This window comes from Saccopteryx leptura, chromosome 6 (genome assembly GCF_036850995.1).
Source record: "Saccopteryx leptura isolate mSacLep1 chromosome 6, mSacLep1_pri_phased_curated, whole genome shotgun sequence".
Lineage (NCBI taxonomy): Eukaryota > Metazoa > Chordata > Mammalia > Chiroptera > Emballonuridae > Saccopteryx > Saccopteryx leptura.
In genome coordinates this window covers 50,605,081-50,622,573 of record NC_089508.1, presented here as the reverse complement: position 1 = coordinate 50,622,573, position 17,493 = coordinate 50,605,081, and the positions used below count along the sequence as shown (strand labels likewise).

The following is a 17,493-nucleotide window of genomic DNA, read 5'->3' as shown; positions in this document are numbered from 1 at the left end:
AGCCTACAGGGTCCGCCCTACAGTGAATACACCCACACCCATCTGCAAAGTTCTCTGGCTGCACAGAGCTCAACAAAGATCCACCAGAGCCTGAGTTAAGCTGCATGCTATTGGCTAGGCTTGGTGGGGATGGAGGATACTGGGTAGTGGAAGTGTTTTGGTTCCATAAGGGCTATGCAGAAGCTCTTTGGTCTTTGGTGTATGGCAGTTACTCATGGTTTCAAAACTATCCCAAATGTCTACTGCCAATTTTAGGTCCTTAGAAGAGGCAAGGGCTTGTGACTCCATCTGTCTTTGCTGGAAAACAAAAGGTCTGCCTTGTGAGCTTTCAGTCATTGCAGGGACGCAAGCCACAGGTGGCCACTTGTCTAGGATGTTCAGGTCCCAAGTTCACTCCCTGGCAGATACCTGGTACTGAGGATCAGGACTCCTCATGGACCTGTGGATGAGAAAGGGCCAACCATGCACTGGGTCCATTTATGTGCTAGATAAAGTTACTTTAAAATAGAGTCCCTGTTGTCAACTTCTTTCTCATGTTACAAGTGCCTTTAGAGTCAGATTCTAGGTTCTTGCTCAGGAAATGTTCATGGGAGCATAGCCCCAAAGAGCTTTTGGAGTCAGGAAGGCGACACATTTATTTTAGACATGATGAAATAGATATCTTAAGAAGATACATGGTTCACTCAAATTTAGTAATAGAGCCTGAACTTGACTCAGAGATTGTCATCTGCAGCCCAGGGCTGTTTCATCAGCCTAGGCTCGGAGGGTCCAGCTGGTGAAAGACGTTGTCAAGCACCAGGCTTGGGTTTCCACATCTGTAACTTTAAGGGTTAGCTCAGATTGATCCATCTGGGCTAGGTCACGGCTGGTTTTAAGCAGCCATTCCTAAAAAAATCAATAAGGAGTAGGGTCACTCTAATATTCTATCAGCCTTGAAACCCCCTATGTGAATTACTTTATAGCTATTTTATGGCCCAGCAAGCTGAGCAGAACCAGGCTCTGAAGAGGACGGGATTCTGGCTGGTGTGAACTGCCCAAGGCAGTGTCAGACCTTAAAAGGGACGTGTGTGGGAGGTAGGGCAGGACTGTGTGATGTTCCATAGAGGAGGAGAAAGTAAGAGGGAAGCCAAGTGAACAGTGCCCACTGCCCAAGGGCTCAGACAGCCTTATGGAGAGTAGGGGTGCTTATGATAAAATGGAGCGGCCCACAGAAATATGCCCATTTCTTTGCTCCTGGTCCAGGAGGGCTTCCTGGAAAAGGAGGTCTTTTTAGAGCTTCTAGGGCCTAGAAAAAGCAAAAAGATTCCTCTGCACTTTAACTTATATCCACTAAAGACATTTTATTAGGGAGAGAGTTAGGGGTTTCCTCTTCTTTCATGGGGGCAACAGACTTGTGGCTCCTCGCTCCACCACAACATCCCTCTCTATCCCACCCCAGTAACTCTAGACCGGACCCATGCTCATCAAAGCTTTCATCTGGGCCTCTGGTTCCAAATAAAAGCTCCTTCTGCCCTCATGAGTGGGGATCCCTGGGCAGACCCCTCTTCCCTGGCCGGCCCCTGTTAGCAATGAGATCAGTTTAGTGGGGCTGCTGCCAAGCCAAGCAGCACCGCAGAAGCAGTCTGGGACTCGGCTAGCAGGCGGCGGCGGGAAAGCGCTCTCCTGGGCCTCACCCTGGTGAACTGTGCATGAGAGAGAGTGGCCAGTGCTGTTGCCTGGACGCCTGTCAACTTCTCTCGGTCCCTCCCAGCGAGCGCCAAGGGGGTAATGGCACTTGCAAAGGCCTTGGTCGAACCTCTAAGGAGAGAGAGTCAGGGCAGCTAAGAAAGAAATCATGTCATGCAGGTGGATGGAGTTTAGGTCTGATTTATAAAAATCCACAGTCAAACCTGAGCTCCTCTCACTTCAGTTCTGGGAGACTAGGGACGAGGATGTCTGTCCTTCCTTAGGACTACACACTGTGACCCAGCATCCCCCATGGCATGATGGGCGAGAAGAGTTTAGGTGGGACAAGAGTGAACATTAAAACTTGACTACTCATATGTTTACTTAATGGATATGAAAACATTACAAACCAATCAAAACTTAGACTTCACAATAATGATTGCTTAGGAAGAGGTTAAGTAAAAAGGCAGTTGAGTTGAAGTCAATTTAGAGAGAATTATTAAATGAAAGCAGTTAGTGTGTTCCATAGATATGTCTAAAGCTGTGTAGACCTTGCATGAAAAGCAGGAGAGAAGGCAGGCTTTCAAGATGACCAAGCCTGGATCTGGATTCTGGCTCAGGTGTTTAGCATCAGCCGTGTGACCTTGGGCAAATCACATAACCTCTCGGAATTGCAGTCTCTGGAGTCAGAACGCCTGGGTTCAAATCCCAGCCTGTGACTCTATCACCTAAGTGATCTTGCATAAGTTACTTAACTTCTATATACCACAGGTCCTCCTCCCTAAAGTGGGGGAAATAATACCCTCTTACAGGGTTATCGAGGAGATGAGCACTTAGAACAAAGCCTGATGCAAGGAAGCCCTCAGGGAACGTTAGCAAGTATTACTGTTGCTAAATGCAATAAATAAACATTTGTTGAGCCCCTCATCCTTGCCAGACAATTAGTGTGGTGATCAGTATTATCTCTAATTTTTCATACTGGTACTACAAGATAGATATTATCACTTAAATTATACATTCCAAAGACAGGAAGTGACCTGCCCAAGGTTATAAGTTTCAGGGCCAGTATTCAAATGCCAGGTCAGTGGAACATGACCCTCATATGAACATTGTTGGGCTCAGGCTCAGTCTCTCTACTTGTACAATGGGTTTCTTGGCATCTCCCAAGCCACCAGGGCAGATTTTGGTCTGATGGTTCCCAGGGATTGGATCATAACCTGGGGCTACTGTTCAGCTCCTGCCATCTTTTCTGGGCACTGCCAGCTCCTTCTGGGGCACTAAATGACAAGGCTGTGTTCTTCGGTACATGGATATGTCTGAATCACTACCCTTTTGTGGGAAACAAGGCATTTTCTGCTCCACTCCTCTTGTTTCCTGGGAAGTCCCAATATATACCTAGGTCTGCACTGTGTAAAACAAGGCCCTTCCTACATCTCCTTGTGTTTCTGAGTCACAGTAAATAACAGTGTAGGGCTAGCTGGGGCAGCCTGGACTGCGGCTGGGGCCCGGTGTGCCCCCTTTAAGGCCCTCTTCCCTTCAGCAGCCCCTCCTCCCCCTCAGCAGCCCTCCTTGCCCTGTATACCTGTCACTAGCCTCTACGGGTCTGGGAAAAAAGCCAGGAGCGTCAGGACCAAATGCGTGCCCGCCGAGGGGAATGGCGTCTCGGGAAAGGTGACTGGAGAGAGGGTGATGCTAACCTCAGAGGGGATTCATCAGTGGCATCACGGGCTGTTGCAGGCCCGGCTGGGTGAGATTTTCACCGACTAATTAATTCATTCCACAACTATTTATTACTAGATGATTTGGCACTGCTCTGGACCCTGGGATACATAAGTAAACACAACACACAAGAATCTTTGCTCTCCTGGTTACATTTTGTTGGAGGAAACAGCCAATAAATAAGGTGAATAAATAAAGAGGTAATAATGCCAGACCATGAGAAATACCTCAGCAGGGCCAAAGCAAAGGGGGAGGCTGACATTTTCGGTAAGGGCGCCAGAAAGGCCTCCATGAGATGGTGACGCTGGAGTAAAGACCGGAAGGAAGTGAGAGAGGCTCTTCAGTGAAGAGCGTTCTAGGCATAGCACGTGCAAAGTCCAAGGTGCCTGATATGTTTGGAGAATATTCTGGAAGCTGCGGGTAGAACAGAATGAGCAAGTGGGGCCGTAGGGGATGAGGTCAGGAAGGCAGAGGGAGCTAGGTGACACAGACCTCCTATTCAGAGTGGGCAGGGGAGTCCTAGAGGGTGTGGAGCAGAGCAAGGACAGGGCATGATATGACCAGCACCCCTCTGGCTACTGGGTGGAAGACCCCAAGGGGACAGGGCAGATGCAAGGGGATCAGTTAGGTGACTGCTGCCACAAGCCGTAGGAGTCATTCTGGGTGGCCCCCAGCTTCCTGCCTGCTCCTGGTCACAGTCCTCCAGGCCGACCAGGGGTGGGAGAATGAATGGCAGACTAGAGCTTTCACAGCAAGTGTGATGTGGGACCAGTGGACCTGACAGGCTAGGGTGGGGGGTAGGAGGGCCTAGTTTTAAGATGTGTGAGAACATAGGCGGATAAATCCACACTGAAAAGAGAGAAAAGAGCAGGGACAATCTTGGTGATGGTTTCAACACATTCAGAACAACCGGGGAGTCTCCTGCGGAGCCTGCCAGAGCCTCTGCCCCAGCTGGCCTCGCCACCGGCAGCAAGCACATTCCACAGCTGATGTTTGGCTTGTGGTCTGGCCTGGCCCTCGCCCTGGTTTCTTCTGCTCTGAAAGGCTTTTAAAATCAGAACCCGGATTTTCTTTAAGTTTGGGGCATGAATCACTGCTTCTGAGCCTGGAAAGGGGATGGAGGGACAGGAGGCCCCAGGCTGGGGTGCTCCCTCTCACTCAGGTCTGCATGCCACCAAGCCACACACACATATGTGACAGGCTCACTTCCAAGCTCTGGTCAACATTTCCAGCTGCCAGAGGGCTACTTCCACTTGCCCCAAGAACCCTGCAAAATTAACATGTCCGGACTGACTCAACGTCCCCTCCTCAAACCTCCTCATCCTCAGGTCAGTGGTCAGTGGCACTGCCCTTGGGCCTCCTGACACCTGTCCTTCCCTGGCGACCAGGCCCTGTTCCGTTCTGTCCTTCACAGTGTCCCTTCTCTTTTAGCTCACCACCTTCACTTCAGGCTCTGGTGGCCTCCAACCTGGGTCACTGCAGTGCCCGTCTTATCATTCCACCTGCTCTCAGTTGTTTTCCTGTGGTGTCCACACCCCACCACCCTGGAGCTTTTCCAAACACAGACTAGAACATGCCACTACCCTCCCTCAAAAACCTAGTGGCTCCGCATTTGCTAAATCTGAATACCCGAGTTGGTGTTTGGGTCCTTCCTCAGCAGTCTCGGCCCTCTGTCCTTTCTGGTAGCTCCCCCTAGCACCGTGATGGCGAACCTATGACACTCGTGTCAGCACTAACACGTGTAGCCATTTTCGATGACACGTGGCTGCATGCGGCTGCATACCAGAGAAGTAGAGGGCCACATGCCGAGAAGGACGTTTCATCCTCGGCTCCTGCATGGCCAGGTGCAGTAGCCGAGGATAAAACATTTGCTGTAGTGTAGACACTCTGTGCTGGAGGTCTGTAGGCCAAAACAACAGAACTCCGGCACAGAGCGTCTAGTTCTGGGACTTCCGGTTAGGCCGTTTTTCTCAAAGTGACCACACCACCCGAGTTATGCTCAGTTTTTGGGCGAATTTTGACACACCAAGCTCAAAAGATTGTCCATCACTGCTCTAGTACATACTCAGCATCCTGCAGAGCAGAGACATCAGGCTGTTGGCCATATGTGGTCTCTACCCTTCCTGCATTTACAAATAATCTCCTTCTCATCTCTCAAATTCCAGAGTCTTTTATCTATAGCTCTCTTACAGCTGTGTATTAAGAGTTATTTATCCAGGGATCTTCTCTCGTACTAAACCATAAAATCCTTAAAGGACAGGACTTACCTCTTATCTTTTTTTTTTTTGTATTTTTCTGAAACTGGAAACGGGGAGAGACAGTCAGACAGACTCCCGCATGCGCCCGACCGGGATCCACCCGGCACGCCCACCAGGGGCGACGCTCTGCCCACCAGGGGGCGATGCTCTGCCCCTCCGGGGTGTCCCTCTGCCGTGACCAGAGCCACTCTAGCGCCTGGGGCAGAGGCCAAGGAGCCATCCCCAGCGCCCAGGCCATCTTTGCTCCAATGGAGCCTTGGCTGCGGGAGGGGAAGAGAGAGACAGAGAGGAAGGAGGGGGAGGGGGTGGAGAAGCAATTGGGCGCTTCTCCTATGTGCCCTGGCCGGGAATCGAACCCGGGTCCCCCGCACGCCAGGCCGACGCTCTACCGCTGAGCCAACCGGCCAGGGCCTTACCTCTTATCTTTTATCCCCCAGAGCATCTAGCACAGGGCCTGCTTATACAGTCTAGGGACCCCTTGGGCGGGGGGGGGATGCATGTGCAAAGAAATTTAAGACATCTATCTTTCCTTTAAATGTCTTTTTGTCTACTTGGGTGGGCAGTTCCTACATTCATTCAACATTTATTAATTGAGCACCTACTATGTCTGACATTGTATTAAAGCTGGGGACACAGGAGATGTGGCTTCTGCTCTCAGTTCAGTGGGGGAAGATGTTCAGGCCACTATAATACTGGCTGGTGGGTGAGGTATGGGTATCTTGAGATCACATAAGTGGGGCTTCAAGATCTGGTTAAGGGGGTCAGGTGAAGCTTTCAAGAAGAAGTTGTGCCCAGGTGGAGGCCTGACGAATAAGTGGGAGGCAGCCCGGAGAAAGGAGGTAGAATGGGACATAGGAAACAATATGAGTGAAGGCTAGAGAAAGCTGGTGCATTTGAGAAGCTAAGATGCCCAGTGGGGGTGCTGTAGGGATGTGCAGGCGTCCTTGGTGCTGCTAGAGGTGAGTCTTGAGTGCAGGCCAGGACCACCCCTTCAGGGTCTGGTTAGCTCTATTAAAGAGTCTGGACTTAACCCAATAGCAATAGGGAGCCATTGAAGGCTTTAAGCAGGGGACTGACTGCTCAACCCAGCCCGTGTTTTAGCCTCACTCTGGCTTCTGTGAGGAAGGTCTGGGGTAGATTGAGGCTAGAGGCACAATAATATCTGAGTTTGGGCTGGAGACAGAGAATTTCCAGGGCCCTCCAGCTCTGCCCCCAGGCCCGCCTCCTGTCTTTCTGTGATAAAGCATTGCTTCCCCACCCAGTCGGGGGCTCCTTCATTTCAACACTCATAACACCTTCAGCAGGGCTCAGAATCAAGGAATTAGAATGACCCTAATGGACTTCGTCCACCCCCCGCTGGATACCTCCTTCCCCCCAAGCTCCTGTGCTGCCCCATCTGTCTGGGGGCAGTTCTGACCAGGATCCTGTGCCAAACCAGTCCCTGTAGTCCCTCTTTGTCTTCCCTGGGTCTTCCACTTGGGGCCACACAATGATCAATAGCTTATAGCTTTGCGGGGACACGGCTGGGGCACCAACGAATAACTCTTCAATATTGCTTTCTCTTTAAGTTTCTCTGATGGGTTCTTAATGTCACCTTTGGCCAGAAGACCTGCCCCTGAGTTCCCAGTGACCTTAGGAAAATCACAGGAAATTTACCCCTAAATTCTACCTGGCACTCAGCCTTCTCAAATCTGACTCCAAGTCGTGTCTCCCACCTGCGCAGTTTCAGGCTGGGGGGGGGGGGGACACCAGAAGAACGGAGAGTCAGGAGCCCTGGTGACATGTTGGCTTTGTCACTAATTGTGTGGGACCCTGAGCAAATCGCTTCTCTTCCCTGGATGGCATTTTCTCCTTTGCTTGATTGGCGATTAGGTTTAGATTACACTGGTGATCCTTGGCTGCCCATTAGAATTATTGGAGAGCTTTAAAAAAAATGCCAAAGCTGGACTCCACTATGGAGAGTGATGACACGGTCTGGGGAGGGGCCTGGGCAGAGAGTTTGTTTTATCCCATCATTCTGTTCATTCAGGATGGAGGACACTGCATTTACTGACCATCTGCAGTTTCACAACAGTCCAAGAAGGGAGGCCCAGGTGAGCAGGCAAAAGAACCTGAGGAGGAACTGACCCCTTACTTACAAGTGCTAAGTGTGTTCCCAGCAGGACCACAGAAGTACAAACACCTGAAACTGCAGAAAGGCCAGCAACTTCAAGTTGTGGCTTCTTGCATTCACCAAGCTGACTCCTCCAGAGCCCAGTGTCAAATGCTCGAAGGTCTCCCCCAAACTTCTCAAAGTGGTCTTGGGGCAGTAAGTGGAGACAGAAGCATCTTTTGAATTCTGTGTGCCCTTGAATTGCTCCATGGACACCCCTGCATCTGTGGACACCAGCACTTTGCACAAGCCCTGCAGTCTGTGTGCGGTCTGTGCCCTCATGCCGCCCCCCCCCCCCCCGCACCACCCGTGTTTCCTGAGGCAGAGGCTGTGGAATCCCCAGAACCTGGTGGTGCCTGGCGTATAGTGGGTGCTCAGTACATGTTGACCAAATGGACAAGCCACTCAGTTTCTTCATCTGTAAAGTGGAATCATGGTGACTCTGCCAAACTACAGGCCTGTGGGGACAACCACATGAGCAAGGTCAGCTTCATAGTTTGCCGTCGCTCGGGGCCCCACACTCAGCGGGGCCTCTGCTTGGTTTAATGCTCCCCTGTGGCCATCTTGAAGTTCTTAATAATTTTTAAACAAGGATCCCTGTGTTTTCATCTTTCCCCGAGTCCCACAGCTTATGTAGCTGGTCCTGCATGTGTGGTATCTGGTGTGAATAAACTCAGAGAAGAGCTCTGTCTATAAATTATTTATGAAACTTTATGATTGCCACCAATTGCTGAACATCAGGGGCTATGAAAGAGCAGTTCCAGTAGAAGGAGGGGAGACAGACATTGCTTTGTGGCCTTCTCCCTGGCAGGGGAGGTGGTGGTGGTCTAAAGGCCAGGCTGAGAGGGAGGATGCTGGACACTGGAGACACCCCCAGCGGTCTACAGAGAATGATTTCAATGACCTTGCCCTACCTGCCTGCCGTAGATGTAGGATCGATACCATCAGAACTTCATTTCTTTGGCTGAAGCATTGCTTTCTCCTTAAGTTTCTCTAATGGGTGTAGCAAATTGGGTTTCTAATGTCATCTTTGGCCAGAAGACCTGCCCCTGGGTTCCCAGTGACCTTGGGAAAAATCACAGGAAATGATTCTACCTTCCAAAGCCTCAGTTTCCCCACCGATGTAAAGCCCACAGAAGCACTGGCATGGCCTCTGGCCTCACTTGGCCTATCCTGACTGAAAGAACAAACATATGGAAATGCTCTTTGCAGACTGCAGCCACTTGTTCATTTTATGATTTTTCCATGGCCTTCCTGAGGCCTAGTCCTCTCAATTTGCAAAGAAACAGGCCACAGAAATCTTGAGGGTCAGGATTCCTGGCAGCCTGGCCCAGCTGAGGGGTGCTGCTGGGGGAAGGAAGCCGTGAGCCCCAGCTGCAGAGGCAGGAACCACTTCTCTGTGTCATCCTGTTTGGAATCCCAGAGCGTGTTGCTATAGCAAGTTGCCTCACTCGCCCCACTTGCCACGTGAAAAAAACCTCTGCCTGCTTTAGAAGAGCATCACTCAAGCCACAGCCTGGCTTCTTCTATGTCATAGGACAAGGCTGTCATCATCTGCAAGGGCCAGGGCAGGAAGCACCTGCCCCGGCGGTGAAGACGGACTGAGCCCCTGAACCACGCCAGACAGGTGTCTCTGCCTCAGTTATCTTGTCTGCTGGCTGGTCCCGGTGTCTGAAGTTTCACCGTTAGTCCTTTATTTCTCTGGATCAAGGCACAGACCAGTTAAAATGCAAATCCCTTTGGGTAGGACATATGGAGTTGTTATCACTCATTAAGTGTTGTTCAGCATGAATGAACTCATCAGGCCTGGAGTTCAGAGAAGGCTTTGATTAGGGGAAAGCGGGCAGAGGTGGGAAGGGAGGAGAGGAACAGCCAGCCTGGACCATGAGGGTGGGTTGGAAAGGAAGCTCTGGGGCAGAGTGGTCCAGAGTACTGGGCACTTGGGGGCATGTGGTAGAGCCCTACTCACCCTGAACCAGGATGCAAGTGAGAAAGAGAGGCACCCATGTTAGGAGGCACCATGTGAGGACCACTTCTCACCAAGCCAGCATCTGGACTGAGAAGTCACTGTCTAGCTGAGTCTGAAGAGACAGTTGTCAGCCCTGGGTTGCTGCCCCTGTGAGAATGGTCACGTGTTCAGTGATCTCATGGACAGCTCCTTTAGTAAAGGCATCTTATGGTCCCTCTATGCCTTCTAGGCCCAGTTCCTAAAGAGATATTATGCATGGATTAAGAGCAGCAGCTTTGGGGTCAGACAAATCCTGACACCATCTCTTACTCAATCACAGGACCTTGGAGAAGCCATTTAACTTCTCATGTGTAACTGCAGTAATGACTTAATGTAGCCATTTCAAGGCCTAACTGAGATGTGAAGAGGTGGTTGACACAGCGGCTGGCATCAATCAGATAATAAATGATGAGAAGGGTAATAACAGCTACTGTTAATTGAGGGCTTACTGGGCGCCAGATGCCGTTCTAACCACTTGAGATGAATAAACCATGTAAGATCGCCTAATACTCACATCATCCTGTGAAGTCATTATTATCCCATTTTACAGTTGAGGAAAGTGAGTCCCAGAGGGCTTACCGAGTGTCACCCAAGAGGAAAGGATTTTAATGCAGGCAGTCGGGCTCCCCGGCCAGGCATGCTGATTATTCCCGTTGAGCAGTGTACGTATGGGTGAAGGGGAATGAGACAGTACAGGGAGGGGTTGGACCACACTGATTTTTTCCTCCAGATGGGATTTTATTCATCTTGTGACTCGGGTCATAAATGTATAGTAGGAAAACCCTTCAGGGAATTTTTGGGGGAGTTTATTTACTTTTGGTTTACAAGATGACCAACTCCAGTCTCTCCCTTCCCCTTCTCTCTTCACCGGTAACAAAGAATTCATACAGTTAGGATTTACGTGATGGGGGCTGGGGACGGTCCCCACCTGGACCGCAGCTCCCTATAACAAGCACTTTATATTGAGGGCCTCTGGGCGTCTTTGGAGATCACAATTGTTTTGGGGAAAATAGTTTTAAATGGCTATGAATCCTTGATGTAGCCCATGGCTTGATGCTGGTGGGACAAGGGCATTAAGTGATGAGAACCAGCATTTAAAAATGTTAGTGCATGTTTAAAGCTTGTTTTGTGGCTGACTTTCCCTAAATCAGCCAGAGGCTGTCATTGCCTGGGGAAGATTATGTTGGATCCTTCCTTTTCACAATTGCAATAGAACATGGCTCAACTTCGACTCCCAAAGTAAGATTTTTGAAGCCTATAGTGAGACAATAATCTCCAATGTCAGGTGACGTGGAGAGAAAAGAAGGTTTTAACATTCTCCAAGCTTCCTTTTCTATAACAAGAGCCACGCCAAGGCATCTAAGAACATAGTTTTGGCTTAAGCAATGAGGGGAGAGAGAATAGAAGGGAAGTTCTTGCTACTGGAAGAAGCATTCACGACAAGAGGGAACAGAAAGAGGTTCAGAAGGGGCAAGATCAAGGTGAGTTCCAGTTAGCCTGAGTTCTTCAAGGGCCCACAGCCCTCTGTGGGTAGGCTTGGAACAAGGACAATGGCGAGGAGATAAACATTGCATCTCTGGGGCGTCTACTGTGGGTTGATATGGGGGTGTGGTGAATAAGCAGAAAGAGGGTGACACTACACACCCATCTCTTGAGGGCCCCCAGTGCCTGATGGGGAAGGCTTCTGAAGCTTCTCAGCTGATGGAAACTAAGAGGCTTGGCTGACAAGCTCCCAGCAGGGTGGGCAGTGAGGTAGACTAAGTGACAACTTCATCTCCTTCTCTGCTCTTCCGAAGCTGAAGAGCAGGGCTTGGGTCTTTTCAGTCTTTGTACACCCATGGTGCCTAGTACTGTGCTTTTTCTACACAAGGCTTTTCTGCTGAATAAGACCGCCACCCATAGGACACAAAGCCATGCTAAGTGGCCTGGTTCTTCAATACCACAAAACACTCACACTAAAATCATACTAACTTGAAGGCAGCTTCCATGGCGCCACCCTCTCCCGAGTTCCCATTATGATCAAGACTTTGGGAGGCAGAGCGAGGAAAGTTTAGGTTTACTTCGAGCCGTGGCATGTAGGCCTCTTCTGAGCCTCCAGGACCCCGGCACTCCCTCTAGACTTCTCTTATGGACTTGAGATTGAAGTTACATCTCTGTGTCCTCAGATTCCTTACTCAATAGCCAGTATCTTGAGCACTGCTGCTGCTGCTGATGTTGGAGAAGAAAAACAATCTCCTCCAGTGCTTAATATGCATCTGGAACTTTCCAAGGACTTCATATACATTTACTCATTTCATCTCTGGATAAATCCGTAAATTCTGTTATTGCTATTCCCATTTTGCTGGTGAGAAAACTGAGGCATAGAGCCATTTAGGAACTTGCCAAGAGCACAGAGAACTAGCAGAGCCCATACCCATCCCAGGCAGTGAGAGCCCAGGGCCTTTACTCTCATGCTGTGTCTGATCGCCCTGTGTGTCTTTATGGGGCCTGGCAGATAATAGGCGCTCAATAAAGACTGGGTTTTAAAGAATTGTTACCTCATCAATCCTTACTACAGATGCACTATGGATCAAATTTTAGTCAATGAATCTGCTCTCTCTGAATGTCAGTTGGAAAAATCTTTAGGCATGTCTACTTTTCTTTCTGGCTTTCATGATAGTTTTGCCTACTGCCTCACCCTGCCCAGAGTACAGCAGCAGCTCTGGAAAGATAGAGGCTCTGAACTCATAATGGTGTCAATGAGGACACTTCCAACTCGGCCCATAACAGGTTCCCTGCCCAGCCAAACTCTGCAGTCACGAGCAGGCAAGCTTCCTGGTGATCCTCTCACTGAATCTATGTGATGCACAGGTGAGAGATCAACACCAATCCTGCCCGGAACCAGGGGAAGGAGCCTAGTGACCACTGCCACGCTTCCAATCTTCAGAGTCTACACTGACCAGAGTCACCTTTGTGGTTTTAAAATATTCACCTTTTTGTTCTTTATCTAGTCCCAGGAAATAACTCTAATGCATGAATAGTCCCACTTTACAGCCTGTCCACATTCTATATACTCCTTCAAAGTCCAGTTCAAATGGTATCTTCTCCTCCAGGGAGACTCCTTTGCTTATCAGTGGGGAACTGAACTCCCCATTTGAATAGCAGCCCTTACCTTCTCTGTGCCACTCATACCCTAGTGCCTCTGTTTATTTAGCTTTCCCTGATCTTGCCTTGTTCTCAGCTCCAGGCAGGGCCCAGATCGAATACATGCTTGGGCCACAGCTCCAGCTCCTTGCAAACAGATGTTGTTCCAGCATTGATGGATATGTTTAATGAATCCCATATTTCAAGAGCCCAAACTGACCAAACATAACTCAGGGGTGGTTTTCTCCATATAGAGGGAGCTCTGAGTCACAAATCCTGTCCCAATCCTTCACCTCACTCCCCCACCCCCACATCACCCCTGTGTAACAACAGTAACAACCACTACTTTAGCCCTACCGTGCACCAAGCCCTGTGCTAAGGACTTTTCTTGTAGTGCCTCTCTAATTATCCTAACAGTGTTTTGAACTCAGACTTTCTTACTCCATTCCACAAAGGAGGAAGCCTGTTAGAGAACTGCATAGTCTGCCCAAGGTTGTACAGCTAGTGCGAAGCAGAGCTAGAACTGGAGGCCAGATCTGATTTCAAAGACTTTGCTCTTCGTTTCCCAAGGCCCACACTGACTCTGGCCCCCAAGGCAGCTTCGCCATCTCAGAATCCGGTGGGGTGGTTCCATCTATCTGGAGTCACACAGGAGTGCACTCTCTTTTCCTGTGGCAGGATCTCCTGGTGATTTGAAGACAGTTGCTAGACTTGTCTCCCTCCCATGGAAATGACCCAGAGTGCACTTTACCTCCTCCTGAAGCTGGTTTCTAGATGTATTCCGGGCCTAGTTACAGCTTTTCCCTTGCCCTCTCCAATCCCACCCCAATTTAACGCGTCAATGTTTTTCAACTGTGACTCTAGGGTCTGAATTTAACCCATTAACCAGAGGCCCTTTCAACAGAGACACTCCCTCAAGCTCTGCTATATAGATGGACCGATAGGTGTAGGTGTGGGGTGCACTTGTTTCCGTGGTACCTTGGAACTGGGGTGAACGAGAGTGAACGGGGGGGGGGGGGGTCGTCTCCAACTATGCTCCCTAAGGGCGCCTCTTCCGCTGCCACTGCATCTGACCCTCTGTACCAGCCGCAGCCCCAGCCTGGAGCACACGCAGAAGGGGAGGAAAGGCCGAGTAGCCCGTCCCCAAGCGGTCGCTCATCCCCGCGCAGTGAAGGGGCCTGGAAAGCCTTAAAACAGCGTTGCTGGCCGCTGCCCCCGCGTGGCAGGTCCCGCCCGGGAGCACGGTGTAGGGAAGCCGAGGCCCGGTGCCGGAGGGCGGAGACACTAGGGCTAGCCTCTCGCTTCCCGCTGCGCCCTGCCGGCCCTAGGTCCCCACCGCGCGCCGACACCTGGAGTGTTTTAGGCGGCGGCGCGCGTCCCGGTCAGCGGCTTCCCCGAAATATTGAATAACTGAATAATTCTGAGCATGGGTTGGGAGGGGAGCGATGCCCTGTTCCTACTCCGAGTGTCATTAGATAACTTTCCCGGGGTTTCTGGACTGCAAAGCTGCCCCCCGGCCGCCTTTGGTCCGGCCGACGACGGATAGCCACTGTGTTGGAGCTGACAGCCCTGAGGTTCGCTCGGTCCCTGAACGGTGGGTCTCTGGGCGGCCCTCGGCTCCCAGGGCTCCCCAGCTGTCCGGGGCCGCCGCGCCCGGCTCTCCACACTGCAGATGCGCCCTCGGCGCCGGGCAGGAGGGCAACGAGACAGCGCTCGCTCCGCGCACCCCATCCCCTTCCCAGCCGGGGCCGCGCGCCCTTTGCGATCCCGAGACTCCCGAGTGCCCCCGGTGGCGGCACAAAACCCCCAGCGTGGCCCCTGGAGGTGGCCGGGAGTCCAGTGAAGCCACCAGCCCTCAGCGCTTTTTAACTCGAGTCTCTTCAACTTTTTTCAAACACACCAAACTCCCGGCTCCAAGTCGCGTCCGCGAGCCTCCCCCCTCTTTTGTGAAACTTGGCGGAGCCGCTAAACAGCAATCAGTTCCCGGGGGACCCACGTCCCCGAGAGTAGCCAAGGTGGGACCCCGGAGGCGCGCCGTGTCCCGCTCCTGGCAGCTGGATCCGAGGCCCGGTGGGCCAGGGAGAGGTTCCCGGAGGAAAAGGGGAGGCAAGAGAGGCACGTACCTGGCCACAGGCTGAGCGCCCAAGCCACCAGAAGGCCCCTGGGCAGGTCCATGGCCCGCGGCGAGGCGGCGGGTGCCCGGTGCGGAGCGGCGGCGGGGGGCAGCAAGCCAGAGCGGCAGCCTCCTGGGCGCGGCGCCGGAGCCTGCACTGCGCGCCCGCCGCGCGCGCGGCTCCCTGACAGCCGGCGTGTTCAGAGGAAGTGGGAGGGCTCCAGCGGCAGGGAGGGGCGCGGGTCAACACTCCGGGCCCTGGCTCCTGTCCAGGCTCGGCCCCCCTGCAACCTGGGCAGGCGGCATGCTGCCGCCTGGACGCAGTCCCCAGACCTCTCCCTTACTCTCCACCTATGCTTTAGGAGAAAACCCCAGAGAGGTGCATTTGGGAACCACCTCGCCATTGTAGCACCTTTCTGTATACACCATCGTCACCCAATTTAGCGTCTGTCCAGGAAAAGTGGTTTATATTTCCATTTCCCAGAGGAAAGAGCTTCACAAAGGTGAGAGGGGTACTAAGGTGACACAGGAACAGGGGCGGTGACTCAGATCTCCCTTAGCCAAGGGGAGTAGATGTCCATCAAAAGTCTATTCTGAGACATGCCCCTGCCTCCCCGCACCCTGGGACTTAGAATGAATAGAAAGGTCTAGTGTTTTCGGACCCTGGAATAAATGCAGACCCTCCCCCATCCCTTACACCTGAGGCCTTCCAAAGCCTCCAGGAGGACTCTCTGCCCAGTTTCACCATAACAGGGAAGCTCTTTGGAACCCAGCCACCTCTCTTCTCAGCTTTTAACCACTGACAATTAAATTCAATGCACAGTTGTTGCACAAGTTTTAAATCAGGCCTTGGACTGCAACCCTTGGGTGTGGAGGCTGGTCTTTCCAGCAGGGGAGCGAGCTGAGACAGAGGGGAGGGAGGCAAGTGTGGTGAGAGCTACAGCAGAGGTCCCTCATCGATCCCGGGAGAGCCTTCCGTCCCTCTCCTTATCCTCACCAGGTCCCACCCACAGATACATGCCATATTCTCTCTCTCCATTGTATTTAGTAGAGAAACTACACATTAATCAGAGTAATCATTAGATTAACTTTTTCTCTCCTTGTCCAGACTGAAAACACCATTAAGGTAGAAATCTCTGTTTGGTTCACAACTGAACAGTCCCCTCACTTCCCTCTCTGTACCAGGAACACAGTAGGTAGGTGGATGGGTGGGTGAGCGCAGTGGTATGTGGGTGCACAGAAGATGTAGTTTTCTGTCTGGAAGGGATTGGAAAGGCTTCCCAGAGCAGGTGATGTTCAGGCTGAGTCCTGGGGGGTGAGAAAACCTAGGTTCACATAAGTATAGTAGTGGGCGTTCTGCTGTTTTCTTGGTAGCTACCCTGTTTTGTATTTTGGTATCCTCACCTCTCCTTATCAGCCACGGACTTTAGAGGAGGCTGATTCCATCCCTCGGGTGTATGTAAGGTGCAGTAGGGGGTATGTGGTTTAGGTCAAAATGAATCCGTGTATTGCCATCGTTTTAAAAAGGGCAGCGTGACAAAGGGAGAAGCTTTCTTGTTTCGTTTCTGGGAAACAAGCTTTCTTGCTCTTCTAAAAGAGCTCCTAGAATGAACCAACTAACCAGATAACTTTTTCTCTCCTCCCTCTCTTACCCTCACATTCTCTCCCAGGCTGGGACAATGAATCACGTAAGCTTGGAAATTGATAGGGGTCTGGGTGGGCAAGGGAGATCTGGCATTGGGATAAACCAGGTATTGGATGACAGAATGGAGAAACCAGGTTCCAGGAGGGTCTTGCTGAGCCTCTGAATCAAGCCAACCCCCTCAGCCTGCTCCCTTGAGGACTTTCCAATTATGTGACCAATGTTCCCTTTATTGTTTAAGCAGGTTTGAATCAGGATACTTTTTTTTTTTTTTTTTGTATTTTTCTGAAGCTGGAAACGGGGAGAGACAGTCAGACAGACTTCCGCATGCGCCCGACCGGGATCCACCCGGCACGCCCACCAGGGGGCGAAGCTCTGCCCACCAGGGGGCGATGCTCTGCCCCTCCGGGGGCGTCGCTCTGCCGCGACCAGAGCCACTCTAGCGCCTGGGGCAGAGGCCAAGGAGCCATCCCCAGTGCCCGGGCCATCTTTGCTCCAATGGAGCTCCGGCTGTGGGAGGGGAAGAGAGAGACAGAGAGGAAGGGGGGGGGGGGTGGAGAAGCAAATGGGCGCTTCTCCTATGTGCCCTGGATACTTTGAACCTAGAATAACAGCTATCCAACAGGCAGCAAAGCCTTCCCTGTCTCGCACAAATTTACGCCCTCTTCAGTGGCTCCTGCACTGCAGATGCATGGGAGTTTCCTGGGACACTTAGGAAGAAGGAAAACTCCTCACAGGTCAGGGAGTCCTGGTGGGCACCACAGGTGTCCTGCCTGCCATAGAGGTGGGCTGAGGACCACACTCCCAGAGTGC

At 51.6% G+C, this 17,493-nt stretch overlaps 1 protein-coding gene across 2 annotated transcripts in view; it reads right to left on the bottom strand.

Moving 5' to 3' along the window:
* ITGA11 (integrin subunit alpha 11) overlaps positions 1–15,214 on the bottom strand; it is a 135,649-nt gene extending 120,435 nt beyond the window's left edge. The window contains exon 1 of one of the 2 annotated variants that reach the window (XM_066342837.1): positions 15,049–15,214. In XM_066342837.1, the coding sequence (XP_066198934.1) occupies positions 15,049–15,100 (52 nt within the window). In that variant the 5' untranslated portion in view covers positions 15,101–15,214. The remainder of the gene's footprint in view (positions 1–15,048) is intronic. The other variant, XM_066342836.1, reaches the window with a different exon arrangement.
* Between the last annotated feature and the right edge of the window lie 2,279 nt (positions 15,215–17,493).